General features: G+C 45.1%; 7 protein-coding genes across 7 annotated transcripts; 2 read left to right on the plus strand and 5 right to left on the minus strand.

Annotated features, from left to right (window-relative positions):
- Positions 1-71: 71 nt before the first annotated feature.
- IL334_002088 (phosphatidylserine decarboxylase) lies at positions 72-2,156 on the minus strand (the record flags this gene model as incomplete). Its single annotated transcript, XM_062933835.1, has 12 exons — positions 72-301; positions 391-492; positions 547-573; positions 691-875; positions 958-1,097; positions 1,186-1,301; positions 1,388-1,445; positions 1,511-1,548; positions 1,599-1,655; positions 1,719-1,740; positions 1,803-1,930; positions 2,030-2,156. The coding sequence occupies 12 exons, from the start codon at positions 2,154-2,156 to the stop codon at positions 72-74; spliced, it is 1,230 nt and encodes a 409-aa protein (XP_062789886.1).
- Positions 2,157-2,550: 394 nt separating this feature from the next.
- On the plus strand, positions 2,551-3,810 carry IL334_002089 (uncharacterized protein; the record flags this gene model as incomplete). The annotated part of the gene is made up of 4 exons (XM_062933836.1): positions 2,551-2,668; positions 2,821-2,934; positions 3,023-3,642; positions 3,709-3,810. The coding sequence occupies 4 exons, from the start codon at positions 2,551-2,553 to the stop codon at positions 3,808-3,810; spliced, it is 954 nt and encodes a 317-aa protein (XP_062789887.1).
- A 138-nt stretch (positions 3,811-3,948) lies between these two features.
- Positions 3,949-5,805, minus strand: IL334_002090 (aspartyl/glutamyl-tRNA(Asn/Gln) amidotransferase, A subunit; the record flags this gene model as incomplete). Its single annotated transcript, XM_062933837.1, has 8 exons — positions 3,949-4,342; positions 4,424-4,856; positions 4,905-4,987; positions 5,052-5,144; positions 5,201-5,338; positions 5,397-5,493; positions 5,544-5,630; positions 5,688-5,805. 8 exons carry the CDS (start codon positions 5,803-5,805, stop codon positions 3,949-3,951), a joined length of 1,443 nt encoding a protein of 480 aa, XP_062789888.1.
- Positions 5,806-6,485: 680 nt separating this feature from the next.
- On the plus strand, positions 6,486-10,783 carry IL334_002091 (uncharacterized protein; the record flags this gene model as incomplete). The annotated part of the gene is made up of 4 exons (XM_062933838.1): positions 6,486-8,391; positions 8,475-8,631; positions 8,686-8,907; positions 8,965-10,783. The coding sequence occupies 4 exons, from the start codon at positions 6,486-6,488 to the stop codon at positions 10,781-10,783; spliced, it is 4,104 nt and encodes a 1,367-aa protein (XP_062789889.1).
- Positions 10,784-11,059: 276 nt separating this feature from the next.
- On the minus strand, positions 11,060-13,605 carry IL334_002092 (uncharacterized protein; the record flags this gene model as incomplete). The annotated part of the gene is made up of 11 exons (XM_062933839.1): positions 11,060-11,100; positions 11,170-11,291; positions 11,358-11,574; positions 11,630-11,855; positions 11,916-12,289; positions 12,343-12,837; positions 12,895-13,054; positions 13,111-13,181; positions 13,233-13,305; positions 13,355-13,391; positions 13,439-13,605. 11 exons carry the CDS (start codon positions 13,603-13,605, stop codon positions 11,060-11,062), a joined length of 1,983 nt encoding a protein of 660 aa, XP_062789890.1.
- Positions 13,606-13,960: 355 nt separating this feature from the next.
- Positions 13,961-14,698, minus strand: IL334_002093 (uncharacterized protein; the record flags this gene model as incomplete). Its single annotated transcript, XM_062933840.1, has 3 exons — positions 13,961-14,290; positions 14,343-14,504; positions 14,558-14,698. 3 exons carry the CDS (start codon positions 14,696-14,698, stop codon positions 13,961-13,963), a joined length of 633 nt encoding a protein of 210 aa, XP_062789891.1.
- Positions 14,699-15,663: 965 nt separating this feature from the next.
- On the minus strand, positions 15,664-16,862 carry IL334_002094 (uncharacterized protein; the record flags this gene model as incomplete). The annotated part of the gene is made up of 5 exons (XM_062933841.1): positions 15,664-15,778; positions 15,842-15,914; positions 15,983-16,418; positions 16,479-16,643; positions 16,713-16,862. The coding sequence occupies 5 exons, from the start codon at positions 16,860-16,862 to the stop codon at positions 15,664-15,666; spliced, it is 939 nt and encodes a 312-aa protein (XP_062789892.1).
- Between the last annotated feature and the right edge of the window lie 736 nt (positions 16,863-17,598).

Below are 17,598 nucleotides of genomic sequence, written 5' to 3' on the forward strand. Positions count from 1 at the left end.
TTTCATCACCCATGTATAATACATGTTGTATCTCTTATTTCTACTTTCTACAATACTACTATAACCTCAGCTTAGGCTTGAGCTTGCGATTCAGCTTTACCAATTTCCATTCCCACTCTGACCAAAGTTTCCATCTGGTTGTCAGAATTCTTGATCAAATCATGATCGAATGATACACCTGATTTCGATGGGAAGACAGTTATAGTCGTACTTCCACCATATTGGAACCAACCTAATTCTTCTCCTTTGGCTACTTTGTCACCTGGTTTCTTTGACCACCCTATCGATCCTACCAACATCGCTATGAGTATTGTTAGCTTGTATCCTGACTTTCGAGGACCGCAATTCTAGGTTTCGTACGGTGTCGTAATGTATCTCGAAGGTACTTACCACCGATTGCTACAAAAGCTATAGCTACACTTTCTCTACCTGGACCGAAATTCGCGTGGATGAGCATGACAGATCGTTTATTCAGAGTGAATACGTTGAGATCTGATCATCACGTCAGCTAAATTTTAACCGATAAAGAAGCACTAGCTGGCATACCTTCATTGATAGCTTGTGGATTCACAGCTATTTGCATGTTAGCTCATACCACCTTCATCTATTGTTTGTACTTACTGTATAGTTCACCTGTGATTGATATGTCAGCTGAATGCGTTATATTCCTTTTAGAAACATCAAACTCACCGTGGATATCCTTGATATCACCTACAATACCTTCAACTGGGGAATGGAATCTGTGATAATCTTGAGGTGCTAATCTAGCAATTGATATAGCCGCTGTGGGATCATTCTGAACTTGTTCAAATCGAGTATCCGTCTCATCATCGCCTGTTAAAAGACTTGGTAAAGTGAATTGTTTGCCTTTGATCCTGTGGAATGAGAGTAATGTTACCAGGATACAAGGTCACTTAGCCTCGTCCTCTTTCCTCAGATGTTCAATACACTACTCACCAAACCTGTTTTGATTTGTCAACTGTGTTATACACAGTCATCCTACAATCAGCTGGACTAATGATGATACTGGGGTCGTTTGGAGATGTGATTGGTCTAGCAGTAGGAAGCAATCTACGCGAAAAGAATGAGTTGAATGTCTATTCAACATAAGAAGGTGTATCAGCAGGTGAACAGCGAATCATTCTGTATTTGTTCCAGCGTGATCCAAAAAAATCGAGGGCTTACAGGATATTGATCTAAATCTTTAACAAGTAATTCATCTAAAGGTAGTTCATATGTATCAATGAATGATTGAATATGTTCTTTTACTCCTTCTCCTTGCTGATCGTAAATTTTACCCTCTATACATAATTCAGATCAGTGATCGATACAAAGGTAACTTTGAATAGGTTTTCGACGTGATGGGTGAGGTTCGATAAGGACATACGTTTGATAGATTGGTTTTCAAGTAATTTCTCGACTGATGAGTATGACATATAAGTACACTATTCCATCCAGGCAATATCAGCTTCTGACATGTGAGTTATCCTTTCGATCAAGCTGAACTCACACCTGACACGAAGAGCAGATGCATTCCTACTCTGACATCTGTATGTTCGCTATCAGCTAAAGTTGTTTCAAAGAGATTGGCGACATACATATAGGCATAGTTTCGAAGATCTTTCTTCCGGTCGTACGGTCTATAACGTAGTTTCCTGCATCATGCACATTGTCAGCTAGGATTCACCGGGAGCACAACGGTGAAAAGGGTGACATACCCATATGTTCCATTGAAAAGAGCTACATGATAATCGCCATATGTCAGTCTGACGATCTTCATAGTCAAGATAGTGTATACACACCTTATCTACAGTTTGCTCAGAGGGGAAGAATTTTTTAATCCATGACTTTGATTTTTCCCCATGAGAATGCACTGCGTCTGCGCTTGTACCATCCTCATTTGCGATTTTATCTGATCGAACCTCACTTGCTATACTCCGTATCTTACATATCAGCCCAATCTACATGAATGATGATACATAGCTTATTCTCAGGTGAAGTACAGATCCGATGTTCCTTGGTGACTTACGAGCTAGAACATCTTTACCTGAGCCTAGAGATGTGGTCTGTGAATTTGATACAAGATGATCTAATGAGTCTTCAAGCGGTTTACCGAATTCTTCAGGCAAGATACTGGTCGTTCCTGCGTTCGACATGATGGGATACCTTTTTCTGCTGCTCAGCTACGAAAGATGATGAGAGGTATGAAGTGAGTGTCGTGGACTGGTCAATGATATACAATAATGACTACTGCAACTGTTTGTTCTTCACAAGTATCTTATGGGGGATATTTATAGACCTTATTCTACGTATTTCGCAGCGAAAATGAGAATAAATAAATCAATGAGGTCATCAGATTTAAATGTGGAGTCTCCGTTTGTTACGCCACGTGGCCAAGTGGTAATAGAGGATGGAGTTTACGTAAATAAGCTTTTTGTCTAGTAAATGATCGATAAAAATCAGTTTGTAACTGACAACAATATATCTGCGATCAATCTCACTTTTCATTATATATATCATTGCCGTACGATCATCAAGGCCTTCATCAGCATGTCAAACGCAGGACCAAGTCGAAGATATGACGGAAGGCGATCAGACGAAATGAGACCTTTGGTCATATCAATAGGTGAATTGGACAGAGCAGATGGTTCAGGTAGATTTGGATTTGGTGAGTTCTTCGACATGTATCCTTCTCATGGTGGAGATTCCATGCGGCATGCAGTCAGTTGAATTTGTGCTTTCGTCTCAAAAAGAACTATACTTTAGTTCTGTGTTACATTCCCATATGGATATATGCTGATTTCTTCACTGTTGGAATAGGCTCAACCGCAGCATTGGCAAGTTGTTCAGGACCTCTGGAAGTTAGATTGAACAAGGAATTACCCACGAAAGCGACTTTGGAAATCTCTCATAGACCTCTCGAAGGTGTAGGAGGTAAGTTGTGACCCGTCCGAATCAGTCATTATAGTAACACATGGGGTCCTTGATATGCAAGCTGATCATCCTTTTCATGGACTTGCAGCAACACCGTCCAGAGCATTGATAACGACACTCGAATCAATCTATCCATCAGTGCTGAAACTATCATCTCATCCTAGATCCTTGATTCAGATAATCGTTCAATCACTTTCTTCATCCTCCACATCCTCAACGTCATCTTTCAATACATACAATACTCCTTCAGTATATATCGATACTGATGCCAGTGAAGAAGGAGAACCTAATACGTGGCCTAAGCCAAAAAATCAATCTTCATTCCCATTAGAAGAGGTTTCTTCTCCGATCGCATCATACACGTTTGCATCAAGATCAGCATCGATAAATGCTTCTACTTTAGCTATATTATCCAATGGATCAATACCGATGACTTCATTGCCTATATCGATAAGTGTAGCTTGTATCGATTCTACTCAAGGACAACAAGTGAAAGGCGATTTGATTGTCGATCCTACAGTCGAAGAAGAATCCAGAGCTAAAAGCAGATTTGCTTTCGCTTGGGCTTTTGGAAAAAACATATCTATGATCAAAAAGGATGATAAAGATTCCGATGTTGACGTCAAGATGGAATTGGATCAGAACGATAGAGAAGATGAAATGGAATTGATCTGGGTAGAAAGTGAAGGTAAATTTAATAAGGAAACAGTAAGTCATAATTCCTTGTATTAATCCGTGAAACTTCACTGAGCTTGATTATGTTTCAACAAACAGTTCTCAGACGCATTAGAATTATCCAAAATCGCTTGTAGGACAATACTAAGTGAGATAAGAGAGAAATTAGGTCAAGAACTGGAGTCAAAGACATTACAATGATACATATTGAAATTTCAGTAGCATTTAATCCTTTGTTGCATATAATCGCATTTCATACTATGTCTGCAGACAGAACTGGAATTGTAAAGCAGACCAATCACGCTCGCTCGATCGTGGATATTCAATCGTTCTCGATATCTATCCTGTTGGCTGGCCTCTTGACCACCCTTCAACCACTTTTCCTAGCTTGAACACTAACCCTTCCATACCCCATTGACTTGTTAAACTGACACCTATAGGCCATCCATCTTTACCTTTTCCAGATGGAACAGACATGGCAGGTAGTCCAGCTAAACTAGCAGGAACAGTCAATAAGTCTTGATTGTACTCATCTGATCCTTTATCCTGTCTTGACTTAAGTACGGGAGCAGTGCGAATCGCTGTTGGATGTAGAAGCATATCGATACCTCCCTGATCTACCGTTATCGATCGAGTGGGGGATAGAGGATGCGGTATTCGGAACAGGGATTGGTAATTTCCTCGTAGGAGATGACGAAGATGTAATGCTTTGAGGTATGTATTGTTGAACTCACTAAACACACAAATGACTGTCAGCCAAAAATAAAGAAAAAGACAATGATAGATATTTTTGAGATAAGGTATACCAACTCACTCAGCGCTCAAAGCCCAAGTACCAGCTAATATTCTTTTCTTGACTTCTTTACCAAAACCTTCAGTCCGTATTCTCTTTCTTCTTTCTTCACCACTTTCATCCTTGTTGGCCTTTTCACGTTCCACGGAAGAACCGTACCATCCTCCACCGAATCTACCGAGATTCGAAGATGCTTCGGCAGATGCTAAAACGTAATACGCAGGTAAAGCTTTGCTCAGTGCAGGTAATGAAACCTCCACGATCTCAGCTCCTTGAGATTTCAGATATTTAATTAGAGATGGAGGACAAGATATAGAGATCTCTTGAGGAAGTCCAATTCGTAATCCCCGAATTCCATTCTTTGGAAAGTGTCTTTGTAGTATCTTCGAAGCGATTGATCGGGATGATGAAGAAGAGCATGTCATGTCACCTCCATCAGGTTGAGATATCACATCTTCGAAGGCGTTAGCCCAGCCCTTAGACATTTTTGGTTAAAACTCACCGAATACCTGTTCTACATCATCTACTTCTTTAGCTAAAATACCCACGCAATCCAATGAATCCGCATAAGCTATGATACCTCGCCTGAAGCGATTAAACGGACACTGTAAGCTTATTCACCAAAGCTGTGGCGTTAAAGTGACTTCACCTTGATATCATTCCATAAGAGGGTTTCAGGCCCACTACTCCACAGTAACTCGCGGGTAATCTCACTGAACCACCGGTATCAGTACCTAACGCTCTGCAAAGATAGGTCAGCTATAACTCCACATCAATGAGGGAGGGTTGGGAGCTTACGCCCAACAGCTCTCTTCAGCTACAGCAGCAGCTGAGCCACCAGAACTACCCCCTGCGGATCTTGGTGGTTCATCAGGTGACGGTGAAGCGGGATTATGTACAAGTGAGTAGAATGGTGGTAAGTGAGTGGTAAGCGATCTATTATATGTGAAATGGTCAGCTGTATGTCTCGATTGAAAGTACTTGAACAGCTCACCCCATCCCAAACTCATCCATCTTGGTTTGCCCCACTACATGTGCACCGGCAGATACGAGTGATTCGACGCATGTTGCGTTATAAGGTGGATTATACTCTTTCGCCAGGATAAGTTTGACTCGATCATGCAATGACTTCGGAGCTTACCTTGCAGGATGGAAGAAGAGCATGATGTAGGAGCGGGTGTATAGGAGATGTTGTCTTTTATTGCTATCGATTTGCCTGCTAGGGTACCTGTTGCTCCGTCAGCAATTGACGAGCATACTTGTTACGTGAATGAACGATATTCACCTGTTGATGAGCTTGGTGTCGAGTTGTTGATCCATGAATATGGGGTTGACTGAATCGCACTCGTTCTAGGTCTCACTGAGGAAGCTATCTGTTGTATTTTACTACCCGATGCCCTCATCGTTTCTTACTCATAATGGTACTACGAAGACAGTCAGTAAGAATAGAATGCTTTCTAATTTTGTTTTTGTCCCAAAGGTGAACTTGCCGGGTGGAGGTTGGGGATTGGAAAGGGGAGGGGAGTGCCACATGGGTGATATAGGCGGGGTTAGTCGGCGTTTTCTGACCCCCCTCTCTTATTTGGCAGTATATACAGAGCACTGTAGCTGCCACCTGGTTGTATTGTGCTCGTAGTTTAACAAGTAATATTATATATTCGATGTCAAGAGACCTGTCATTACCTTTCATATCTCCAAATCATAAGTAGACAAAACCATTCATATTTCACCCTTGGTTCACCTCTGGTAACATTCACTTTTGGGCGTATCTCACTTCAAGTCGGATCAGGAGAAGAGAAAATCGGATTATTCCTCACCATTTTCCATTGACAGCTCAATAAGCTAGGACCTCGAAGTTGAAACGAGGTCGATTGGAAGACTCTGGACTGCTCCCGAGGTGAGTACTTTCAGCACAAGAACAAGCACCTCCCTTGTCAGCTTGACAGATAAGCAATATCTCCTCCTCCTCGTGAATGCTATTCGGCAGATCCCTCTTCAGATTACTGCTTTTTTGGATCTGAGACTAGCTCTTTCATTATTCGAGCTGAATCTCGGTCAATCATCCAATCTAGTCTCTCCCCCTATGTCATCCAGGCCGCCGACCGTCCCTCCCACCGGCCTTTCAAAGTCGGCAGCGAAGAAACGGGCAAAGAAAGCTGCCAAAACTGGTCTGCCTAACTCTTCAACAGATTTACGAACGGCGAGCGGCGATTTCCCGATACTGAATCAACCACCTTCATCAGCACCCCCTTTACCGCCTCCTTCCTCAATACCAGATCCACTCGACCCAAGCTTGTTCAATTTTTCAGCTCCAGGATCATATCCTGTCGACGTACAATACGATAACAACGCATATTACGACGAAGTTGACGTACCTCTGAATCAAAACGCTTTTGCAGGTTCATATTCAATCGATTATAACTTGTCATTGCAGAACGGTGGTGCTTTAGCAGGTTTATCAGCTCCTTTCAATATCACTCACGACGATCTGATTTCAGCGGCAAACGAGTTGTATAAAAGAATGGCGGATCCAGAATTCGGTGCAGACGACGCTTATTGGTCATCCTTGCCACCTCACATCCGACAATTCATTCGAGATGCCGTACCTTTTACTGGAACAATCAGCCAAAACACTCCCGGCAATAACTCGAGTCAAAGGACAATGTATCAGATGGCACAGCAGATAGTGCAAGCTGCAAGTCAAGGAATGGGTTTAGGTCAGGGAATCGGTGCAAATTTGATGTCTGGTGTCAATGGAATGGCAGGGAGACAATTCAATCCACCTAGTATAGGTGAAGAATTAGGATTCCACAGACACCCTGATGCAAAGGAGGATGAATACGATGACGAGGAAGATTATGATGCGGATGAAGCAGAATATCATGCTCCTAATGGTGATGCTCCTAAAAAGAAGAACAAGAAGAAGAAGAAGAAGAACGCGGCAGCGAAAGCGGTCGAACCTCCTGTTGCTCCTCTTCCTCCACCATCTTCCATGAGACCACAGCAGCAACCACCTCCGCGTCAACCTGTACCTCCTCAGCCCCTCAATCAACAACAGCTGCAGCAGCAACATCCCCAACACCAACAACAACCCGCTCTCAATCCACCTCCACCTCCTGTCACTCCTGCACCAGCACATCCTCCTCCATCATCCCGCGCAGCAGGCAAACAACCTATGAGCAACAACACTGCACCCTCGTCTAATCCGCCCGCCAGATCGGCTCGAGCTGCTGGTAAAGCACCAGCGAGTGCTCCTCCTGCTCATAATTCTCACGCCGGTCACAATCATCCTCATCCTCCAGCAGCGAGTTCCAAGGCCTCAGCAAAGGGCAAAGCACCTGCCGCGCCAGCACCACCAGCCAAGATATGGACCCAATCATCAGCAGAAGACCGAGAAAACATCCGTTTGTTCTGGTTAAGCCTATCGGAAGCTGAAAGAAGGGACCTTTTGCGGATCGAAAAAGACGCTGTACTGAAGAAAATGAAAGAACAACATCGTCATTCTTGTGGATGTGCCGTATGCGGGCGGAAAAAGGTCAACATCGAGATGGAATTGGATCAACTATATGAACAATACTATGACGAGTTGAGATCATATGCTGCTGAGCAACGTGCTGCTGCCAACGGTATAAAACCACCTCCAAATGGGGCTGGACCATTTCCAGGTAGCGTCGAGGTGGATTCAAGCGGCGTTATCACTCGCTATGATCATCGTGCACCGGACCCCTCTGGCGATCATGATCAAGATGAAATTGATGGAGAGGAAAGTGAAGAATACGATGACGAGGATGAATATGGAGATGAGGATGAACTGGATGACGAAGAAATCGGATCTGATGAAGCGGACGTTGGAGACGATTTGGATGATACACATCCACCTCCGCCCGTGACAAGGACGGCGCGTCAACCACCTGCGAAGACAACAGCACCGCGCCCGGAAGGTGGAGATGATTTCCTAAGTTTCGGTTCAAGTCTGGCAACGATCAAAGGTGAGTTAATGATTTATCTCCACTATCTGTCTAGGGCTTACGCTGAGCTTTCACCGGTTCTTTTCTTACCGACTTTGTCCCAGGAGGCATACTCACTATTGCCGATGACATGTTGAAGAACGACGGGTCCAAATTCCTGGAAATGATGGAACAGCTCGCTATTCGAAGATCAGTCCGAGAAGACCAAAACATAAGGGAAATGCAAGAGGAGACTGATGACGAGGACGATGAATCCAAAGAGTGGGTCTCGATCGTTAGGCGTAGCGCGGTGGATGCTGACTGAATGTGGTACAGTGAACCCCTCACTGAAGCTGAAAAGATGGAAGAAGGTAAACGGATGTTCCAAATCTTTGCCGCTAGAATGTTTGAGCAAAGAGTGCTTCAAGCATATCGAGAAACAGTAGCCAAGCAAAGGGAAATACAGTTACTGCGTGAACTTGAGGAGGAGGAGGATACTAAACGTGCAAGAGAGGAAAAGAAAGCTAAAGAGGCGCAGAAAAAGAAAGATAAGAAGAAGTGAGTTCTGATGCGGTCGACATCATCGAGTGTACATGCTGATAATTGATTCATAAGGATGCAAAAGCAGAAAGCAGATGAAGAGAAAGCTGCGCGAGAAGCGGCGGTTGCTGAGGAACAGAGGGCCGCCAGGGCACGAGCTGAAGAGCAAGAGCGTGATCGACACAGGAAACAAGAAGAAGAAAGATCTCGACGCGAGGCTGTCAAGAGACAAGCTCAAGAAGACGCTCAACGCCAGGCTGCCGAGCGCAGGAAGAGGCAACAAGAAGAGAAGGAGCGGGAAGAAGAGGCCGCAAAGAAGAAGAGAGAACGAGACGAGAAAGCTCGAAAAGAGAGAGAAGCTAGGGAGAAAGAAGCGAAAGAAAGAGAAAAGCGAGAAAGAGAAGAAAGAGTGGCTAAAGAGAAAGCTGAAAAGGAAAAAGTGGCAAAAGAAAAAGCTGAGAAACTTGAACGAGATAGAGTCGCCAAAGAAGCTAAAGAAAAGGCTGAAAAGGAACGTCTCGCTAAGCTTGAGGAAGATCGAGTAGAAAAGGCCAAGAAAGACGAGGCCGAGAGGAAAGAAAGGGAAGCTGCAGAACAAGCCAAAATACTTGCTGCTCAACAAGCTCAACGTGAACGAGCTAGAGAAGAGAAAGTTGCAGCTGAACGTGCTGCTGCTGCCGAAAGAGCTTCGACGGAAAAACGTGCTGCTGCCGCCGCCGCTGCAGCTGCCCTTTCTTCCATACCTACTCCTTCGCTACCCGCTGGTGTTCATTCAGTAAAATCTCCCCGAAATGGCAACACCCCTCAGACTACCCCACCATACTCTCAACCATCCCCTGTGAAAGCCGCTCGAGCGCCTTCGGCGGCTTCCGGTCCTTCAAATGTAGGTGGCCGATCACAGAAGACACCTCAACCGTATTTCCCTCAACCCATCCCTCCTGTGGGCGTCTCAGGATTCCAACGAATGCCTGTACCACAAACATTCGCACCTGGATTCCGTGGAGGTCCAACTTATTCCACTCAATCTCCTGCTTTTTCACCACCTCAGACAAACGGTCCTTCCATCTCACCTAATCCCCCTCCCCGAGGATTCGCTCCTGAACCTAGTCCACCATTCGATCATAACATCCGAACTGCACCCATCGGTATGGGTTTCCCTCCTGTCAAACCATCTGCCAGAATCCCCTCAGTCGATGAGACATTCTCTCCGTCAACAGCTCCAATAGGCACTACACCAAGCTCAAGCTCTCGACACGCGTCAGCCGGAGAGATTGGATCTGGATCTCTACTATCAGGCAATACATTGGAAGATTACAGGCCCTTACCAGGAGCCATAGGCACTATCGGATCAATTGGAGCTCCTGGACCTATAGGTCGACCATCGAATTACCTGGAACAACCTCAAGCTGGATCAAGTGCGTTGAGAAGTAACTCACCCGCTCAGCCTGAAAAGGTATACGGATCAGCAGCATTGGGTGGAGACGAAATCATTGATCATCCAAGGAGAACATTATCGAACGGTGGTTGGGATGTCCCCGTCACTGCTGCACCAGGAAGTGGTCGATGGTCTTCCTCACCATCCATTTGGGGTTCATCCGTGCCTGGAACTAGCGCTCAAACTGAGACGAGTTCTTGGAATACAGCTATCATGCCCACTATAGGCGAAAGACCTCCCCCACCTGGTCTACCCGTTGGTGTAGGAGCCGCTCCAGGTTCAAATGTAGGTGGTGGTCCAGGTAGTGCAAGACAACCTTCTTTCGGTGCTTTCTCAGTTGGCGGTTTAGGATCAATCGGTGCACCTCCTCAAGGTTTCTCACAAAACATATTCTCACCAAACAGCCAACAACATCAATTACCTCATCCTTCACCTCATTCTGCACATCATCATCAGTAACTAAAATTCTCCAATCAAACTTCCATAGTGCATTACAGCTATAAGTAGCTTAGTAAAAGTAATCTAAAGAAGTAAATACAACCAACAGCATGCAATATTTGCATATTCTTGATCTCTCATGGTGCTGCCATGCAAACTGATCCATCTTGTTTCACGTGTTGCACTTGTATGATAAGCATGATTTGAAAGACACCTTGTTGCATTCACATATTTTCTTTATACATAATTTATTCAATCATCTTTTCGTTTCTATTTCCGACATTACAAAACATCGTCCTATTGAGGAGGCCATTCGCTTGGGTGAACTACGTAGGCAGCTATTGGGTTGCAGTGCATAATCAATGTTGAGTCGATCACATGCCAATATGCTGGAAGATTGTACTTACCTGGGAATAAACCCTCTTTGCCGTTGTTCTTACCTTGCCACCAATCAGGATCGACTTGCTCGATGTCGGTGATCTTATCACCTTCTTTGAACGATAACTCATTATCTTCAGCAGCGTCGTAGCTGAGATTGGCATACAATGTTTCAGCATTCGCTCATCCTCTTTTCATGGTAGAAGAGATTACTCACTCATATGCAGCAATTCTGACATTGTCTTTCATTTCTGGCTCCGGAGGTGCAGCTGCAGCTGGAGGAGGGGGAGGTGGTGGAGGTGGTGGGGGCGGCGGTGGTGGTGGAGCAGCGACTTCAGGCTGAGGTGCAGCAGGTGCATCATCCTCGACAAGCTCGCAATAATTCGCAGGGAAGAGACCTGATTGACCTCGAGGGTTTGTACCAGACCACCAACCTTCATGAACGGGTTAGCCACATGGGTCTAATGATCATGACAAACGAGAACATACCTTCATCTAATTGTTCGATCTGAGTAACAATCTCCTCTTCTAGCAACGAGATCTCACCATCCTCCGCTGCTTCGTATTCAAACAAGACTTTAGCTCTCTGTCCTGCAGGAGCCGGAGGTGCGCTTTCGGTTTTGGGTCTTGTGTTTTGAGGGATTGGAGGTGGTCCAGCGGCAGGTGACTCCTCGAGGGTTAGGTCTTCTTTTAATCGTTGAAGCTCCTCAACTTGCTATATGTTGCATGTTGGTCAGTGTATGATTCTAGACAACACACCAACGCGAGTACTTACCGGATCGGACGATGGTGCGGGAGGTGGTGGAGGTGGAGGTGGCGGCGGAGGAGGAGCAATGGCTTCTTCATCATCACTGTCTTCTCCCACTGGCTCGGGTCTGAAGGGCGCAGCGGGTGCAGGAGGTGGTGGAGCTCCCCAATCATCCTCCTCTTCTTTCTCCTCGTCAGAATCAGGGGATGGAGCTCGAGGTGGTAAGGACCTGGTGATGGATGCGGGCATTCCGCCTTGTGCGGTAGGGACTGGTCGACTTGCTGCAGGGGGAGGGGGTGGAGCGGCGGCTGCGGGGACAGGTGGAGGGGAGGGTGCAGCTGGAGCTGAAGGGGCTGCTGGAGGCTGCCAAGACGGTGTGGATGGCTGCTTACCACCGACAGCTAGACAGAACAAGGTCAACATTGCGGTAAGATAACTCGCTTGATTGACTCACTGGCACTCGCTGCAGCACTTGCTTTATCCTCTTCTTCCCTCTGTCTCTTGGCTTCAGCTTGTCTCTCAGACCATGTCAGCTTCTTCCCACTGGGCTGAGGAGCTGAAGGAGTAGGAGCACCGCCACCTGAAAAAGCTGCCATACGATCTTTGAGACTTGGTCCAGTGGAAGTGGTTTCTTCTTGAGTGTCTTGTTGAGCAGCAGGATTCCACCTGTTAGCCAATTTACCGGGGGCATTGAGTTTGACAGGTTCATAAGCGGTTCCCACTGGGGCAATTCGATCCTCGAAAGCTGGTTTGACGGCTTCTGATGTAGCAGGCGTGGAAGCGGACATGATTGCAGTGGCAGTGGGCTTCACTTCGCTCTGAACGGCGGGTGGTGGGGAGACGACTGGCGCAGGAGGAGGCGGGGGCGGAGGTGAAGGTTCTCTTGCGGGTGCAGGTGGAGGCTGAGCAGCAGCAGGTGGAGCGGGTGTAGGACGACTGAAAGTAGAAGCTGGTGTAGACACGGCGGCAGGCTGAGAAAGTCAGCGATTCTATCGGAATGACATACTCACCTTGCCTTGTGCACCACCGAATCCTTGACTGGGTCGGTAACTGGGAGCCACTCTAGGCGGTGCTGCGGAATGAGTGGAAGCAGAGGATGAAGAAGAGTATTTGGATCCAGACGACTCCTGAATACGCTTATGAATGAGAGAAGGGGTGACGTCGAGCTATGCCGGATCACAATCAGTTCAAAAGATCAGGCTTTTCTGAACTTTCAACGTACTTCTGAACGGGCTTGGATTACTAAATGAGCACCTCGAAGAAATTTGTCTTGGACTTGCGGGCTTTGGATGTCTAAACAGATATAATCAGATTTCTATCCTATACAGAGCCGTATGAACTCACTGAATAATCCTTTTCTGTTCTCTGGGACACCGTCACCTAGCCATGAGATGAGGATAAATTTGGGCAACGAACTCTGCAGGACATTTAGCTTGTTTCTCTCATCGCTGAGATAATGCACTCACGACAGGGTCCTTCACACGAGCGAAAGCATATTGTATTCTGCGCTGACCGTCAACTTCCAAACTCTTTCGGAAAATTCGACTTACCTTCCGTCGTTGAACTCCTCCTCTAGATCCTCCAATCCACTCCCAGTAGCTTGCACTTTAAGTTCATTTCCCGTCTGATTGAAAATCGCCCAGTCGTAGTCGGCCGTGCCATTTATCAGGGCCTGGTATGTAGGCTGTAGATCTTGCGCTGCGAATGAGATTGACATGATCAAGCTATCCTTGTGAGTTGGTCAAGTGTAAAGCGTGAAGACATGAGTTGAGAAGGAATACATAGATAAATGGGTGAGCGTGTAGCTTGTGTGTATATGTGGAATGACGTATCGCACAGCTATCGGAATGTGGCACTTTGGATACGCGTGCTCTGCTGCTGGTATTCAATCGTTTTTAAATGCATTTATGGATAAAGGGTAGATCTAGATGTTGTTATATGTAATGTCCGTTTGATGTATATATATATGTATGCAGTGTATAAAAATTATCTGGACCAGCCAGCAATGTTCATAGAACGACCCAAAATAAAAGATCTGATCAAAGCAATCCGATACAGCCAATGACGATATCTTATATAGTCATAGTCTTTTGAACGTCGTTTCCGGCAGATTGGAAAGTGAGTCTGTTACGGTTAGATTTGACCGGCGCATCGAATCTTCTGTAAGCAGCTGAGTCACAGAAAGAGCTTATGCCGACTTCTTGAATTTCAGGTTGTTGGCAGAAACATTCATATTGACCACCTTTGACGCCCGTAGGTGGGGCAAGTAAGTATGCACCGGTGGAAGAACAATGCTCGAAACATTGCGCAGGAGTATCCACGATCAATCCAAGGATGGTATGTTCGGATGCAAGAGAATTGGCGCAATGAGTGAACGTAAGCTCTGTATGAAGGTGGTAGACCTTTTTTTAGTATTAGCTTCCAAGTCACATGAATTTAATCATAATAACTCACAGTAGCGTCATTCTCGTAACACCTTTCGCCTTCGTAGGCTGGTTGAAGGTAATCTTTATGTTCGCTCAGTGTGGCAGATGAATCACAATGACAATAATGAATGGCGTCAACATCATGAAAGTATGAGAATGAGTATTCAAAGCCACGGGCGGTACATTGATCCTGGTAATGAAACATTAGCCTAGATCTGCAATTGAGTAAAATAGGTAACTCACAATACAATCGGTGCCTTCCACATTAGGCAATTCAACGTGTGATTTTGATTTATGAGGAATGGAGCCTGTCATGCAGCCAGTGAACGTAGCAGCTTGGGCGAGAATGGGAGCGAGAAGAAAAGCGAAGGCAATGGGAAACATCTTGCTGAGGGAGTGTTGGGATGTAGAGCGAGGGGTGATAGGGAGAGGTGGGCTTAGTATGTGTTCAAGAGGTCTATCAAGAGTGCTCTGATGGCTGATATGGTATGCTTTTTCACGGTGAGATAGTCAGGAAGTGAGGTCACGAGGCTGGGACAATTGGACGCTGTAAATGAGTGTGGGTAAAGTTGGGCCGAGTCAAATGAGTGTGGGTAAAGTTGGGGAAAGACTCGAGGGCGCTGTTGATGTTACTGTTGATGGGGAATTACATCCTTGTTCCTTCATGGACTCTTTATACGATTCCTTCTAATACATATGATTCTCATACACAGAGTCAAAAACGCCACATGTTATCAACCAGACTAGGAACGGGTTAATGAAGAATATTGATTGATGTCGTATGAATCAGTGGTATACAGTCATTTGTGTTGATGAGCACATGCAGATTGAGAAAGGTTTTGTAGTCCAAGGATAGACATCAGAAACACTCCCTGGTCAGGCTTTAAACTCAACATAAAACATATACAACGAGAAGAATATTTGTATCAGACACGCCAAGGAGCGTGCAGCGAAATATGTCCTGAATGTATGAATTGAAACCGATCGTACCTGAATTGAAAAATGATATCGTATGCCAAAAGTACCGCTCTCGGTGTCCAAGTAAACAAACAATCAATGTGATTTGCTCAAAGAGATAGTCAATGAGGAAAAATCAAGGAGTTTCATAGAGATACAAAAATAAATCATTACAGCTTCAAGCCAAGACTGAAATTTTACCAAAAAAAAAAATAGAAAAATATCCGTTCCATGTTTTCGTCCACAACCTAAATGTCCAAATGAGTGTTTTGACTTTTCTATTCGTTACTGTTAAATCGTACTGTACTATATATTGTCCAAACAATGAGACATAAAATCGATAATATCCCTGTGCCCTGTTTTCTACCACTTCTCATAGACGCAATCTGTAACTATCTTACGCATTCGCCATCCCTTAGAGTCCATTTTCTCTTACATGCGAATGCCACACACTTCCCATTTGTACATGTCGAACCGCCCATAAGTACTCCAGGCATGTTAGTGCAGCTGAAGCAAACCCGCGTCAGCTCTTTCTGATAATACGGCGAGAAAATTTGGGAGTGCACTCACTCTAAACCGGTAGAAGTGCTGTTCACAGGGCCAAATGCTGTATATTCACCATGTGTGCATCCACCGCAAGATTCTGATTGGAATATTGGTTAGTTTGGCGGTAGACGAGGTAGCATAGTCTACTGATACGACTTAACTTACCAAGGTCAGACTCAGGATCGACGCACTCCCAGGAATCTTCAACACCGGGTATAACGCATGAAGTCATCTTCTTTGGACAAAAAGATTTCCTTCTTTCAGCTTCTGCAACACGTTGCATTTCTCGTTTCCTTGATTGTGCATTTTGACTTGCAGTTGCTGAATGAGTGTATTTATAGAACTGACCAATACCACATACTCCCGAAGCACCGGGTCCACTGGGATCACATACACATCCGAATGTAGGAGCGATAGCTGTCAGGGAGGGGACTATTGGGATGAAATATGCTTGAAGGTTTGATTTACATCTCTCAAAACATGCTTGAGGATCTTGGACTAGTGCTCCACCAAGAATCGTACCTTGCGTGAGGTCAATGACTACTCCGGTCAAAGTATTGGTACAGCCTTGAAATGAGAAAGTTGTTTTCAGGTCGGTGGCCTAAGAAGCAGTCATTTGAGCTACTACCAATGAGATGCCAATCATTTGCATATGACTCACTGTGGCTTGCACGGCGTCCAGACATGATGAAGGATTGGCACTGCTCCCAACCAGATAGTTGGTGGCAGCAGCATAAGAGCCCAAAGCATCGCAATAACAATTATTGCCGATGAGTACCGCATTGGTGTAATAAGAATATTGCTGATTAGCTGCCAGACATCGGGTCTGAGATCATGTGAATTTTGTTTTGATTAGCATATCGGTCTCGTTATACATAGGCAGGAAAGTCCTTACGTTGCATGCGGCCTGGCTGGCGACTCGGGCACCATTAGAAGCTGTAAGAGCGACTGTGGCTGAAAGTACACATCCAACGAAGGTAGATGCTGCTTGAACGGAAGATAGTAGTCCTAATATCGTGAGAACGAAAAGAGGTTTAGATATCATGATGAATAAAGGGGGCGAAGGGCTCCGAATTGAGAGGAAGAGATTATAAATTATTGCCGTTGCAGAAGGGAGTGATACTATAGTTGAAATTCGAGGGAAAAATTCTACACTACACCAAGAAAAGTCGAACAACAGCGGAATTGATGGGATTCCAATTATTGGAAGAAATATTCGTGGATGAGGGAAAGATATATCCCCAGATACGAGTGTCGAGGTTTTGAGGTAGTCCCAAGAGAACCAATCCTCGAATCTGTGACGATATGATCAAAGGTCAATCAATAGAAGATTCCCTTCTGATCGACCGTTGATCTTTGGACAGGTATCCAGCGTGACTCGGAAAGATCCATTATAAATGAACCATAAACATAGTCAGACAACCTTAATACAAGAAACATAGTATATTAATTTGATGTTCGACCCATATTCCCTTCATGATTCCAGATTACAAGGACGAAAGGATCCAACCAGTGAGCAGAACAGCTTGGAAGTACACAATTTTCCTTGAAATTTGAAATCGATCAACGGGTGCCGGAATATCTGATGGGAAGCTGTAAACATGTTAACCTCTGACACTTGTCTCTGGTCGATCACTTTGATTTGCATAAGTCTATTGAGAGAAGATATAGGTTACCAAAGACTGGGAGATATCGGAAGTACAAACAATCCTCCTATGTACCCCGTCTACTTCCGCCTACGGAAGAAACAGTAGCAGTGACCGAGAGTTAGCGATCGAGCG

This window comes from Kwoniella shivajii, chromosome 2 (genome assembly GCF_035658355.1).
Source record: "Kwoniella shivajii chromosome 2, complete sequence".
NCBI lineage: Eukaryota > Fungi > Basidiomycota > Tremellomycetes > Tremellales > Cryptococcaceae > Kwoniella > Kwoniella shivajii.